The sequence below is a fragment of the Streptopelia decaocto genome (genome assembly GCF_964273445.1).
Source record: "Streptopelia decaocto genome assembly, chromosome: 2".
Taxonomy (NCBI): Eukaryota; Metazoa; Chordata; class Aves; order Columbiformes; family Columbidae; genus Streptopelia; species Streptopelia decaocto.
The window spans coordinates 10,146,529-10,158,951 of record NC_138655.1 but is presented as its reverse complement, the minus strand read 5'-3'; the positions used below and the strand labels follow the sequence as shown (position 1 = coordinate 10,158,951).

Here is a 12,423-nt window from a genome sequence, read left to right as displayed (position 1 = left end):
CCAAGGAGGTTGCTGACCAGTGACTATCCAACTGTTGGAAGTGGATGAAACAGAGCAAGTAAAAAAGTGCTGATATTTTTTAAACATTTATTCTTCTGTAACTCTAAAAATGAGCATGATTTAGAGGACAGACAGAAGATTCATACTACTTTACAAAAAGGATTTTCTATTTGTATCGCCTGTGCTTACCAGCTGGGACTAACACCTAAGGAAATATTGAATGAAAGCACCATTTTCTCAGCATTGCAATGCAGGCTGGTGTTGGTAATATCATAAAGAGGAGAAAATGTACCAAAATGGCTCAAATGTTGACTTTTAAATAGACTTTTTGTCATCCAGATGCAATTCAAAATGTTATTAATATTTCAAATCTGACCTATGTAATGTGATGGATTAGAGCATCTTTTTCTTCCCTGTGGCTTTAATTGTTTGTAAATGAAAATCTACCCTTTCTGTATAGATTTTCCTTGTGGCTGCTAATTGTGAAGTCTAAAATAAGAAGAGGGTTTGTATTCTGAACATGGGATATGGTTTTGGGCAGTATCCCTTTACTCCAACCCATGCTCAGGCCTCATTTTTATTAAATAGTAATGTAGGACTAAGTGAACCATTTACTAGATTTTCATTCATCAAGTTTTTTGTGCTCATGCTGTTCCTTCTTTTGCACAAGAAAATCCTAATATACCATCCCCCACCTTCTAGGCTAAATGCTATTTTGTCTAGACTTTTTCACTTTATCTTTTGACCTTGTGCCTTGAGAAGTTTAAAGATTACTCATGGATTTTTTGCCTTTGGGTGCTAATTCACAGGATATCAGAAATCTTGGATTTCTCTTCCTCTGGTTCCCTGACAGATTTACTTGATGACTAGATTGAAATAAATATTATATCTTCATATCTACTGTTGCAGCAGTCATGGCTAATTTGATTTTGGGAATTCTACCTTGTGTCCCACAGTCATAAATATCTTCATGAAGAAATTGATTTTTTTTTTTTTTTTTTTTAATGAACCTTTCTTTTTCCTTCTGCAGCATTGCTTGTGAAATAGGGCCTTAGATACACTGCAATCGGAATTCTTCTTTTCTAGTGGTTATATTAAGGTCTCACCACTGATACCGCCTGAGGACTAGTTTCCCATAAGTCAAGTTAAAAAGTGTATTTTCTAGCAAAGTTTAAAGTGATGATGGAGAAGTGAGCCTCCATGCTTGCAATTCTCTGTTATTTGTCTTTCTTTTCAGTCTAAGTGCACATTCTGTTGCAAACCTGCTGTTGCTGCATTTTAATAGTATATAAGTCAACAAAATCATTTGAGATCTGTGCAACCCCACCCCATGTCATCAGTTTGCAAGGAAAGTTGTCCCATTGGATTCTCTTGCATCTGGATGGAGACTGAAATAAAAATTAGTGAGATCTTACTGCTGTTGAGAAGCAGTAAAGACATGAAAAATATTTACCTCTTAGAAGCAAATGTTAAAAAAGGATGTTTAAAACAAGGAGTTGACAAATTAGTTTTGACTTGAAATAAACATGGCAGCTGCCTAGAGGACATCAGATGGGTTTTATGACTAAATGAAATAATCATATCTATATAAATATAGATATATATGTTGAATAGAAGTGTCAGTTTATTAATATACTCAATCACCGTTTGTGCCAAAGCAACTTGTTGTCTGACAGAAAACTGCTTGTACTCTACAGCAAATGAAATGGGCAACAGGCTGTTGTTTTCAGAAGCAGAGTTTGCTCAGTGTAGGCATTTTCCAATTGTAATCATTGCAGCACTATAACCCCTCCATCATAACATTGTTTATTATGACCTCTAGCTAGTCTCAACTTCTGAAAACTGAAACAGAATTAAGAAGAAAAACAAAACCAGAAAACAAACAATGCAGGCTAGAACCTACAGCTTCTCTACTTCAGCAGATATTTATTACAGTTTGAGTTGCGAATAATGCAGCTACCAAGACCCAGCTACCTTATGCTCCAGGCTGGAGTCTTTAAACATCAGTGAAAAAGGCTTGATATGCTCTCTTCTCAATTTATCGCCACTCCGTAAGTCGATGGTGTGCTCTATTCGCTTGTTAATTTCCTCAGGCCCAGACTGGACATGCAAAGCTTGTGCAAGATGGTTTGGAAGCAGATTTATTGAATTTCTTGTTAGGGCAGCCAGAGTCTAGGGGAAAGCACATGCAAAAAGAATAAACCTGCTGGTCCCCTTGGGTTAAAAATGCAATGTTTTAGATCATGTTGCATTGCAAATCAGTACAGCATTCCATGCAATTCATTCAATGAAATCTATAGAAGTGTAAAATAATGTCTGTTCCACTAAACACATACAGTACCTCAAGGTGAGAACGTTAATGCCCTCTTTTATACAGACTAGGAGGTTTGCCGCTGCACTGAATGCTAGGAATATGTTCCCCTTTTCAGATTCTGCTAATTAATTATTAGAGCATGCATGAATGGAGTACACACCAAAATCACAGCAGGGTATCTAACTCATTGGTGTGTTTTAACAACTAAGAACATAAGCTACAGAAAACAGAAGTCAGAAAACAGAAGTAACAATGTTTTTCTTGATCTTAAAGTTACTGGATGTGTGTAGTTAAGGAACAGATAGTTAGGCAGGAGTGAAGAAGATGAGATTTCTGATTACTTCAGCATTGGTTTTCAAATAATATATTCTTCTTCACTACTGGTATATTTCAGCCAGTCTAGATTACAGACAGGTTATATGATTTAAATTAACTGTAAGTCATATTACTATTTTAAATATTATCTCAAATGCATTATTCCTTTGGTGTTTTATTAACTAATCAAAAGAAAAAAGAAAAAGAAAATACTTTTGCACAGCTTTGCAAGAGAAAGCTAGCAGAGATAGTACAAAGGGCGCTTCACCTTCAGGAAAGAGGTAGAGTTTGCTTTCATAAAGAGAATAAGTCAGTCCAGTTTCATGGTATCATTTCAAGACATAAACCACAGTGAAGCAGCACTTTACCACTTGAATGAGAAAATAAACTCTACTACATCTGATATTCCCAAGGATTAAGAAATGTTAATGAATGGAAAGAATATAAACCTTCATACATCACAGCATAAGACATTTTAGAATGATTTTAGATGAGAACACAGTTCTGCTTGAGAAAATTTATCTCATAGGTCATTGCTGGAAAGATCTTTTGCTATACCTTCTGCTGGGCACTGCTGGAAACAGGAGTTTGGGTTGGATTTTCCCATCAGAAAGTCCGTATTATCAACATTTAGAGAAAAAAAAAAGGGTCAGGCAAACTTTTCTCATACTCAAGTTTCAGATATCCCTGAATATATATATCTCAGCTTTAGAGCTAAGATGGAAACTCTAAGGTTAGAGCCAAATTCCAGATAAACAATTCATTGAATCAACTGTATTAATACATACTAAGGTACTACTTTAGTTTAGTTATTACTATGTCTTCTGAACTGAACTATGCAGAAAAGTAATTATCAGTTTGTGGTGGCTGAAATCTTACAAGAGGTTCTGAAGCCACTGTTAAAGGACAAGATCAAGTCAGAAGCTGTTGTGTGCATTCATTCCTCAGAATTAGTCCACAGAACTATAGCTCCACTGGAAATGAGGGTAAAGAAAGTCCCTAATGTTTTAAGTGGTCATTGTGTTTCATCAACATGAGGAGAATTCTCTCAATTCATTCTATTAAGTGGCTAAATTTTGCTTCAAATTATATTTTAAAGTTTGATTAATATGAAGAACTGTCTTCTTGCTGAATGTATGAAGAGGTTTACAATTCATGGTAGAAGAAGTTGACATGAAATCACCACTATGGCAATTGTGCCAGTAGTGTTGGTGCAAAAATGGACTCAGAAGTTGCATTTATTTTCAGAGGATAACAAGGATATTCATATTTGAGTTTAATGGAGTCACCTCACGCTCACTCTCATACACATACTCAAGACCACTGATTTCCTGTAATTAGTAATAACAATAATGAAAAATATCATGCAAATTATTGTCCCAATAATATGTTCTAACCGCATTTTGTCTCTGTATCCCTCTCTTTGCTCTGCATCTTTTGAGACCTTTTCATAACAAGATAAAGAAATATTGGTTCTCCCTATTACCTTGTTTACACTTTTGTGAACAGCTGTATGGAAGATACAGTAGTGAATCCTACAATGAGCTTTTGATCTTTCCTGTTGCTGACAATGACCATTCATCATACAGGAACACATACATTATTCTGTTTGGAAAAAACCCAGCCAGGCTTGCGTTTGACACTAAAAGATGGGATTAATTAAAACAAACAAATAATAAAACTCCAACTTTAGAGATACTTTATAGAGATTAAAAAAAAAAAAAAAGAGTAGGTGGCATTAGATTTTACTTCCTTTCCACAAACTTTTCACACAATGAGTCCAAGCATCCTGACCTTAATAAAGAGGTGAATGTTTAATTGGTGTCAAGAAGGTTTCACATTATTTTTTCCACACTGCAAACACCAGGTCTTAGAGGGATATAGGAAAACACAGGGTCATATGTATAATGTATCAGAATACAGGCTGGATTTATTTTAAGAGGAAGACACCTAAATGAAGGTGCCCAGGTGCTCGCTGTCTAAACATCTGTTACTGGCAATATACACTGTGGATTTTTTAAGTTGCCCAATTATAGGCAGCTATTGTCAGCTGAGATGCCCTAGGGTGTCCTGGACAACAGTCTGGAGCAGGGAGATATTGCACAAGACCTACAGGAGCCCCATGTGCTGCTGGTGGGTGGTGGGGCCCAGCTGCGGTGTGCAAGGGTATCTCAAGCTAAGAAGTTGAATCAAGCTCTTACTCAGTGTGTTTTGGTGTAGGTGTTTAGCACTATTTGAGACATCAGAGTCTCTTGCCTGGCTTCTAACTGATAGTCCAGACGATTTTATAGGCCTCTTATAAACCCTTTCTCATACGGATGTCTCAGGCACCCTAGAGCACCATAAGCAGCTGTTTAGTAGGTGAGCTGTGTGGGAGATCAACACCTGGGACAGTCAGTAGAGAGACAAATGCTGGTGCCTTGGTTTTGAACTGAGTTCCACCTTGTTGTTTATACTTGCCTGTCATGTGGCAGTCTTTAAGTATAATTTTTGTGATAACTGGTAAGGGTCATTCCAGGCACCATTGAAATACACTTATACAAGACATCGACATCTTAATATGCTTTTTTCCTAATTCATGTCTTTACAGGCCCATCAGGTGCTTCTAGGACCACACACAGTGACCATATAATGCTTTAAGCTACTTTTGCAAGGCCTGGTGCAACTTTATCAGCTACTAATTTTAGAGGAGGAGGCCTTCACTCTCTTAAGATAACTTCTATCTGACTTTTTTTGCTTTAGGAAAGAAGCCCAGACACTTGTTTCAATAACAGAAAGCTCCATCCATATTGGGCATGGGCTGAATCACAGAGCAGGCGCTTCCATCCTTGGCTTACCTCACCATTAGAGCTAAGGCACACGGTGCTAAATGTGCTGTAGGTTATTCTGCACCTTATTCATATCTACACAACTTCATTTCATTGACTTCAGCTGCCCCGAGAAAATGATTTTGAGGTAAAGAATATAAACTGTGACAAATTTGAATTTGGCAAGAGAAATCACCAGAGCCTTTGTCATTGCATATTCTTCCTAACATAACTACAGCTAAAAGAAAGACATGTGAGCAGAGTTGCTCAAACTTTGTTGTAACTTATATCAAATAAAGAAATAATTTAAATGCTATTGGTAATTTTTCAAACATACGGAGTGATTTATTGTTGGGTTGCTGCTACTTGGATCCTCAATGTCTGCTGCTACCAGTGACCTTTAGGCTGCATAATTAATGTTATTAAATTTTGCTTTGTCCAAGGCTGACACACTTCTGGAAAAAGGCTACTACAGCCTAGTATAATTTAAATCTATCATCTCAGTGTTGAAATACTTTATAAGCAGTAGTGTTTGTTGTCTCAACTTTAAAATTGAAAATACATAATTGAATCACACATGGAATAGCAGACTTTTAAAATCTTATTTCCACTAAAAGCTTATTGTAAATCTCTGTAATATAAAACTATAGCTATTTCCAGCAGAACAAAAAGTTCTGAAAAAGCAGTGAGAAACTGTTCTAAAAATGGATTTTTATTGCCGTAAGACAAGAATTTGCTTTAAAACCACTGTTTAGTTAGACCTATTTCAATAATTTTTATGGAATTTTTACTAGTTTATTGAGTGGAAGTTGTTCAATGATCAAATGAAAAACACTAGTCCTTTATTTCATTTGTCCTCTTTGTTAGTATCAAAGTCAGGTTTAGCTGAGAAAATGATCAATGAAATGATAGCCTGCTCTGCACAGATATTTTGGACTACAGAATTAGATTTTCTGACAGGGAAAGAAGAAGAAACAGAGAGAGATCAGAAGATATTCACAGCAGCACACATCCATACCTCCATTCCTAATTAAATGAGAATATAGAGACAAGTCAACGAAATACAGAGAATACTAAAAGGCAGTGTACATGCAGATACACAGATGTACAGAACATATATAAAATGAGTGTTTTATATAACAACAAACTATGCCATGCTCTGGTTCAGTCTGAAGAGACACACCACCATGATTGATTGTGAAGGCTTATTGCTTCTGAGCAGATTTATAAGCAGAAGATGGTTGACAAAGCAAGACCTCCACACAACAACGCTTGAAGTTCAACAGACAGTGCAGACAAGTAGGACTAAGAATGTGCAGTAGAATTAAGGATATATCATGTCATTACAGATCCCTCAGAAGAACAGAAGAAAACTCCAGCTGACCATCTTTCATAAAGACTCATCAGTCTTTAAAATGCTATGGAACATGTGGTGTCTGAGTGCATTTTAACCTTTCCCTCTTTAATTCCTCTGAGCCAGCAGGCTTCGCAAAGCGATTTTTGTGACTGTACAAGAATCCCTGCTTCCCAGGGTGCTAGCAATTAGCCATGCAGTGTTTTTGGAAAAGATCTGATCAGAAGCAGTTGTTCTCATTTCGTGTTTCTAACAAGCTACACACAACATTAGACTAACTCACCTGCTAGTGAAGCTTAATTATGTCTTAAAATCTTTTTTTTTTTTTAATTAAAAAACCAAAACAGAACAAAAAAACCCAGAATAACGAAGAATGGGCAAACTCTTTTCACAAGGTGCTTTTTTTAAGGCAAGCATTTTTTCTTTTGCTTGTACATCAATGACCTACACTATGCTTTTTGCTCTGGCAAAACATCCGTAACATTAGCTTTAATTTTAATTTACTTCTTTATGGACTAGTTCAATTAAAACTAAACTGTGTAGTATTTAATTTCAGTTGGGGAAAAAAAAAAGGCAAAAACCTCTGGTCCCCTGGCATTTCCCCAGTTTGGATACATGATTTATTTCTGCCCTGAAACAACTTTTTTTAATCCTCTGCTATTACAGTATGTGTTAGAATAAAGGCTAAGGATGAATTTGTCTCCTCTGAGTTTTCCATTATTGAAATGCACTCAAGCATGCATTTGTACTTGATGACATTAAAGAAAGTTTGACTTACATTCTGTTTTCCCACTATGTTATCAAATGGAAGTTCAGGGCTCCATGATCCTTCTGTAAATGTTGCTCCACTGTTTCTCCTGTCAGAGGAGCTGACAGCCTCTTTCACAATATCTTCAGGCAAAGTCAACAGGCTCTCCTCAGGTTGCTTAATTAAATAAGTCTCAATGTTATGTTTCCTCAAGAATTCATTACGCTCTTTGCCGTGGCCTTCTTCAACTCTATAATCCCCATTCAGGCAGTCCAGAGTGGCTTTAGAGATGTGAATTCTCCTGCAGAAGTGAAATAAGCTGTAGTAAATATTGATTGTGCTCTAGTATACATAGGTAGGAAGTTTATAAACTCTGTATTCACTTTAAACATGATGGGTAAACAGGAAGTTTTCTATTGTATATGATGATTTCTGTAAAGGAAATGAAATACTGTATTCAACAAACATGAGCTTCCTTTGAGGACAAATACTCTCAAGGCATGTTCACAACAATAGGATCTTGTGGATGCACAGAGTCCTGTCACAGGAAAAACACCTTGATATTCACACCTGATACTTTTGCTCACAGTAATAGTTTAATGGGAGACCTTACTGAGTAAAATACTATTCAGAGTGAAAGAAAATTGCCACTTCAGGTAAATATGGTGAGAGGAAAATTTATGGTATGCATTAGAGCAGTTTGTGTGAATGCTCTTTAATTTTCTTCAGTTACCTGAAGTAGCTGAGACTGAAATTAGCGGTCTGATTGTATCTGAAGTGAATTAGGGAAATAGGAAACTATATAAAAGCAGGTGGGGGTAATAATTTCTGGTAAGACTAAGTGATGATTCAAAGAGCTGTTGTGAAAGTGAAATTAATCTAAGAGATGATGTACAAAAAGCTCAAATTTTGTGAAAGCATCATAAGGGTTTGGAGGTCTTCCAACCAAACCTGAAGGTGTCTGGTGTTTGGACTTAACCATAATTATTAGTGTTTGAGAAGGACAGAAAGAAGTTTAAGCAAAAAAAAAATTAGGTTTTATTTCTATTTTTAAGAAATTTTCAACTTCCTACATATAGGGCACATTGCAGACACCTCTAAAATATATCCACGTTTTTAGCCATGCTATGCTTTATATTGAAGCATCATAAATGTAGAAAGAGATTTTTCATTAGACACTTAGATAACTCAAGCAAATAAATGTAGTTACTACATTAAGATACTGTAAAATCATCTCATTTTTCAAATGTTTATGTATGGTACTATTACATAGTTAAAATGCATAAAACACTGCTGGAGTAGAAAGACTATAAGCACATGTGTGACATATATGTATTGCTAGAAAATAAGATGCTAGTTGTCTTTAAGTATTGTAGAGTACCCAGGAGTATCAGAATTTAGCACAAACTGGGTCTGCATAGAATACTAAACATGAGTATATAAGTAAAAGATAAAAAGTTTGTATCTCAGCCATTTTTTAGCCTGTCTCAGCTTCCCTCTGAAGTCAATGTGGGTTTTGTGCAACATTTACTGTCTGGAGTCATGCTGCTATGATGTCCACAAAGATTAGTACTCTTTTGTAGTCAGTATCAGTAAAACTGACAACAAAAAATCCCCCCAAAATTTCTCAAATATAAGCAACTATTGGCCTGGACTTTTAAACCAGATCAATTGATCTCTCAGAAAGAGAATGCATTTCCTGGCTCTTAGAAAACCAAATGGACTAAATTGATTTAAGTAAAATACTAATTGAGGAAAAAGAAGGAAGGAAGGAAGGAAGGAAGGAAGGAAGGAAGGAAGGAAGGAAGGAAGGAAGGAAGGAAGGAAGGAAGGAAGGAAGGAAGGAAGGAAGGAAGGAAGGAAGGAAGGAAGGACTATCTTTGTGTCATTTCCACTCATATAATTTGGGAAGATTGTTTTATAAAGTCCTGAACTACGGATATTATAATGGAAATGATAACAGCTTTAACCAGAGTGTGGAGCTGAATATTGATGTAATACCCCTAAATGGGCCAAATATTAATAAATACTTGGTAGATTAATGGTATTTTCTATTTTCACCTTTTGTACAGCTTACTTAAAAAACTTAAAATCCATGGTGCCAAGATGTCTTTCTAATTTGATATGAATGTAGTAAATTTGGAACCTGAGCCCTAAAATAAATAAGCGTAGCCTAGCCTACTGTTGAAAACATATCAGGCCCAAAGCTTTAGATCATACGTGTCATTGATACATCCTAGAATATTAATTATTATATAGACATGGCGAAGAAATTTTTTACAGTGAAGGTGATGAAACACTGGCCCAGGTTGCCCAGAGAGGAGGTAGATGCCCCATCCCTGGAGACATCCCAGGCCAGGCTGGATGGGGCTCTGAGCCACCTGATCTGGGTGAAGATGTCCCTGTTCATGGCAGAGGGTTGGACTGGATGAGCTTTGAAGGTCCCTTCCAACCCAAACTGTTCTATGATTCTGTGATTCTGTGACCATTCACAACTCCAGAGAAGTTTTGCTGAAAAAAACAGAGGAAAGCAGTGCAGCTCTGTGAATGGAAATGATCTCAGTATTGAGGATGACAGAGGGATTTGAATGTTTGTGGCAGGGAGAAATAAGGAGAGGCTGAAGTGAATTTATCTGCTCTATTAAATCTGCTCTGTGCACTAGGAAAGCCTGATGTAAATCACTGTTTTGAGGGACCTGGTGAATTGCTGTCACATACAGGCTTTGTTCTGTTGGCAAACTGACATGGAGGAGTGGAGGTCACTCTGCGGCGATAGACTGCAGCCCGACCAGGCATTTTATCAACAGCAGCAAGGTGATGCATTCTCTGGGTTGTTCATTAATAGCAGTATTACTTGCATGCATTAACAGCAATAAAGTAGACTGTTTGTAAGTGTGGGTGGTGAAACTTAGATGATTAATTTGCTCATGTTAACAAAGCAGCATGTGACCTTTCTTAGTTATCTGGGGTTATCATGTGGGATACACAGCAGGCAAAGAAAAATTTTGTACTGTTCTATAGGCTAGTGATGTATGCAGAGTACAGGAGTTGTTTTCAGAGCCCTCAATTTTTCATTTTCTGCTGATTCTAGGAATATATATTAGTATCAAAGTCTACTGTGGAGAACAATGGAAGGGGCCTACATTTGCAAATACAATATAAAGCAAATATCTTCCTAACTTCCTGGGAACATGACAGCTCTGACAGATGGTGATGTGTGTAGTGAGTACAGCACATGACTCAGATTTGATGACTTAACACCTCTCTCACTCACGATGACAGCACCACTTAGGCTTTTTCCACATAAAGATATCCACTGATATTGCTTCTGTGTTCCATGGCCAAAAATTAAATTGTTGTAGGAGCTCTTTTGCTACATCTTTCATCAATGGAAGGTAGAACTGGAAGTGAACAGAGGATTCCTGAAATCACTACTGTTGATTCAAATTTAGGATTTGCAACTTCCAAACTACCATGAGATATAGGCCATGTCAGGCAGAAATAGCATTCAGTCTTCCAGGTGAATCAGATACCTCACACAAAGGAAAAGTAGGCAGCTCAATGGAAAACCATATATTTTCACTTATAGATAGGCTGATATAAATGTCTCAAAACACCTACCAAAGATCAGATTATTTAAAAGACTTTCTGGAAAGCCTGCTGTGCGTAACACCTTGTTATTAAAGTAATAATGTAAGAACACATAATTCTTCCCAAACGTTGTGCATTATGGAATAAAATAAATTATGTCCTTGTGCCTCACAACTGCATTTGAATGGAAAAAATGAGAAAATGAAGCCTGGAAAAATTTAGAAATGTTTAACACCTAACTGGGAAATTTGGGCTGCCTCTGAGTATTATATGGGCTGAATACAACCACTGACCTCTTCAGGAAATAATAGCCGTCAAAGAAAAAAAAAGATTTTTTTGTCTTTTCCAATGCTTCTGCAAGCTGACCATTTCTACTTTTCTTGACTGTAGCTTCACAAATCCTTGCAAACCGCAAAATAGAAAAATAAATTCATATTTGATGAAGTAATGTTAGACAGTTAATCTGTTGACAAGATTAACAGTGTACTGTGTTGGCAATGTTTTCTGACTGTGTGATATACACGTTGCCTTACCCAGGAATTCCACCTGACTCGAGTTTGTTTGCAATATCCACGTCCCATGACCAGACATCAAACTGCCACTTTCTCAGGCCCAGCACTCCACACAGAACCGATCCTGAATGTATCCCTATTCTCATGTCAATGTCATGCTTCGTTCTTGACCTAACATATCTGTAAAATAAGAAAAAAAAAGAAAGAAAGAAAAAATAAGAAAAGAAAAAAAAGAAAAAAGAAAAAAAGAAGACTCATGAAAGTACATATATTGCACATTTTCATATCTATTAGAAATTGTTACGATGTAAAACACAATGTCATTTGTTATAAAGAACCACTTAGTCTGTAAAACAAAGAGATAACTTTCTAGGTAGCAATGTATATGACTCTAAAAGCCGGATTATCATTAAGTACTTAATTGCATGCATGGTTCACTGGCACATATTATTATTCCTATCAGACAGGAAGACAAAGAGAGGAAGATAAAAAGATGTCTGAGTGAAATATCTGGACTCATTGAGTCCTTTAGCTTGGAATTATAAAAGAGCATTCAACATTACAAAAATCATCCAACCTGCATATATTTTTATATTCTATTGTACTTTTTTGAATAATTTTCAATATTCAGAAAATGTTACTTTATTGACTGAAATTTTCCAGAGTTACTTTTTGTCCAAAGGTAAATTATTTTCAGATTATTTGGCTAGAACACCATTTGCTCTGTTATGATAATGGTGTGATCCTAAAATCAGTTTCTTCCCTTGTGTGATGGCAAAGAC

At 36.4% G+C, this 12,423-nt stretch overlaps 1 protein-coding gene across 1 annotated transcript in view; it reads right to left on the bottom strand.

Moving 5' to 3' along the window:
* ADCY8 (adenylate cyclase 8) overlaps positions 1-12,423 on the bottom strand; it is a gene marked incomplete at its 3' end in the record, with an annotated part of 127,515 nt that overhangs the window by 38,788 nt on the left and 76,304 nt on the right. The window contains exons 6-8 of the mRNA XM_082044676.1: positions 11,663-11,821; positions 7,569-7,839; positions 1,975-2,172 (exon numbers count right to left, since the gene is read on the bottom strand). Of these exons, the coding sequence (XP_081900802.1) occupies positions 1,975-2,172; positions 7,569-7,839; positions 11,663-11,821 (628 nt within the window). The remainder of the gene's footprint in view (positions 1-1,974; positions 2,173-7,568; positions 7,840-11,662; positions 11,822-12,423) is intronic.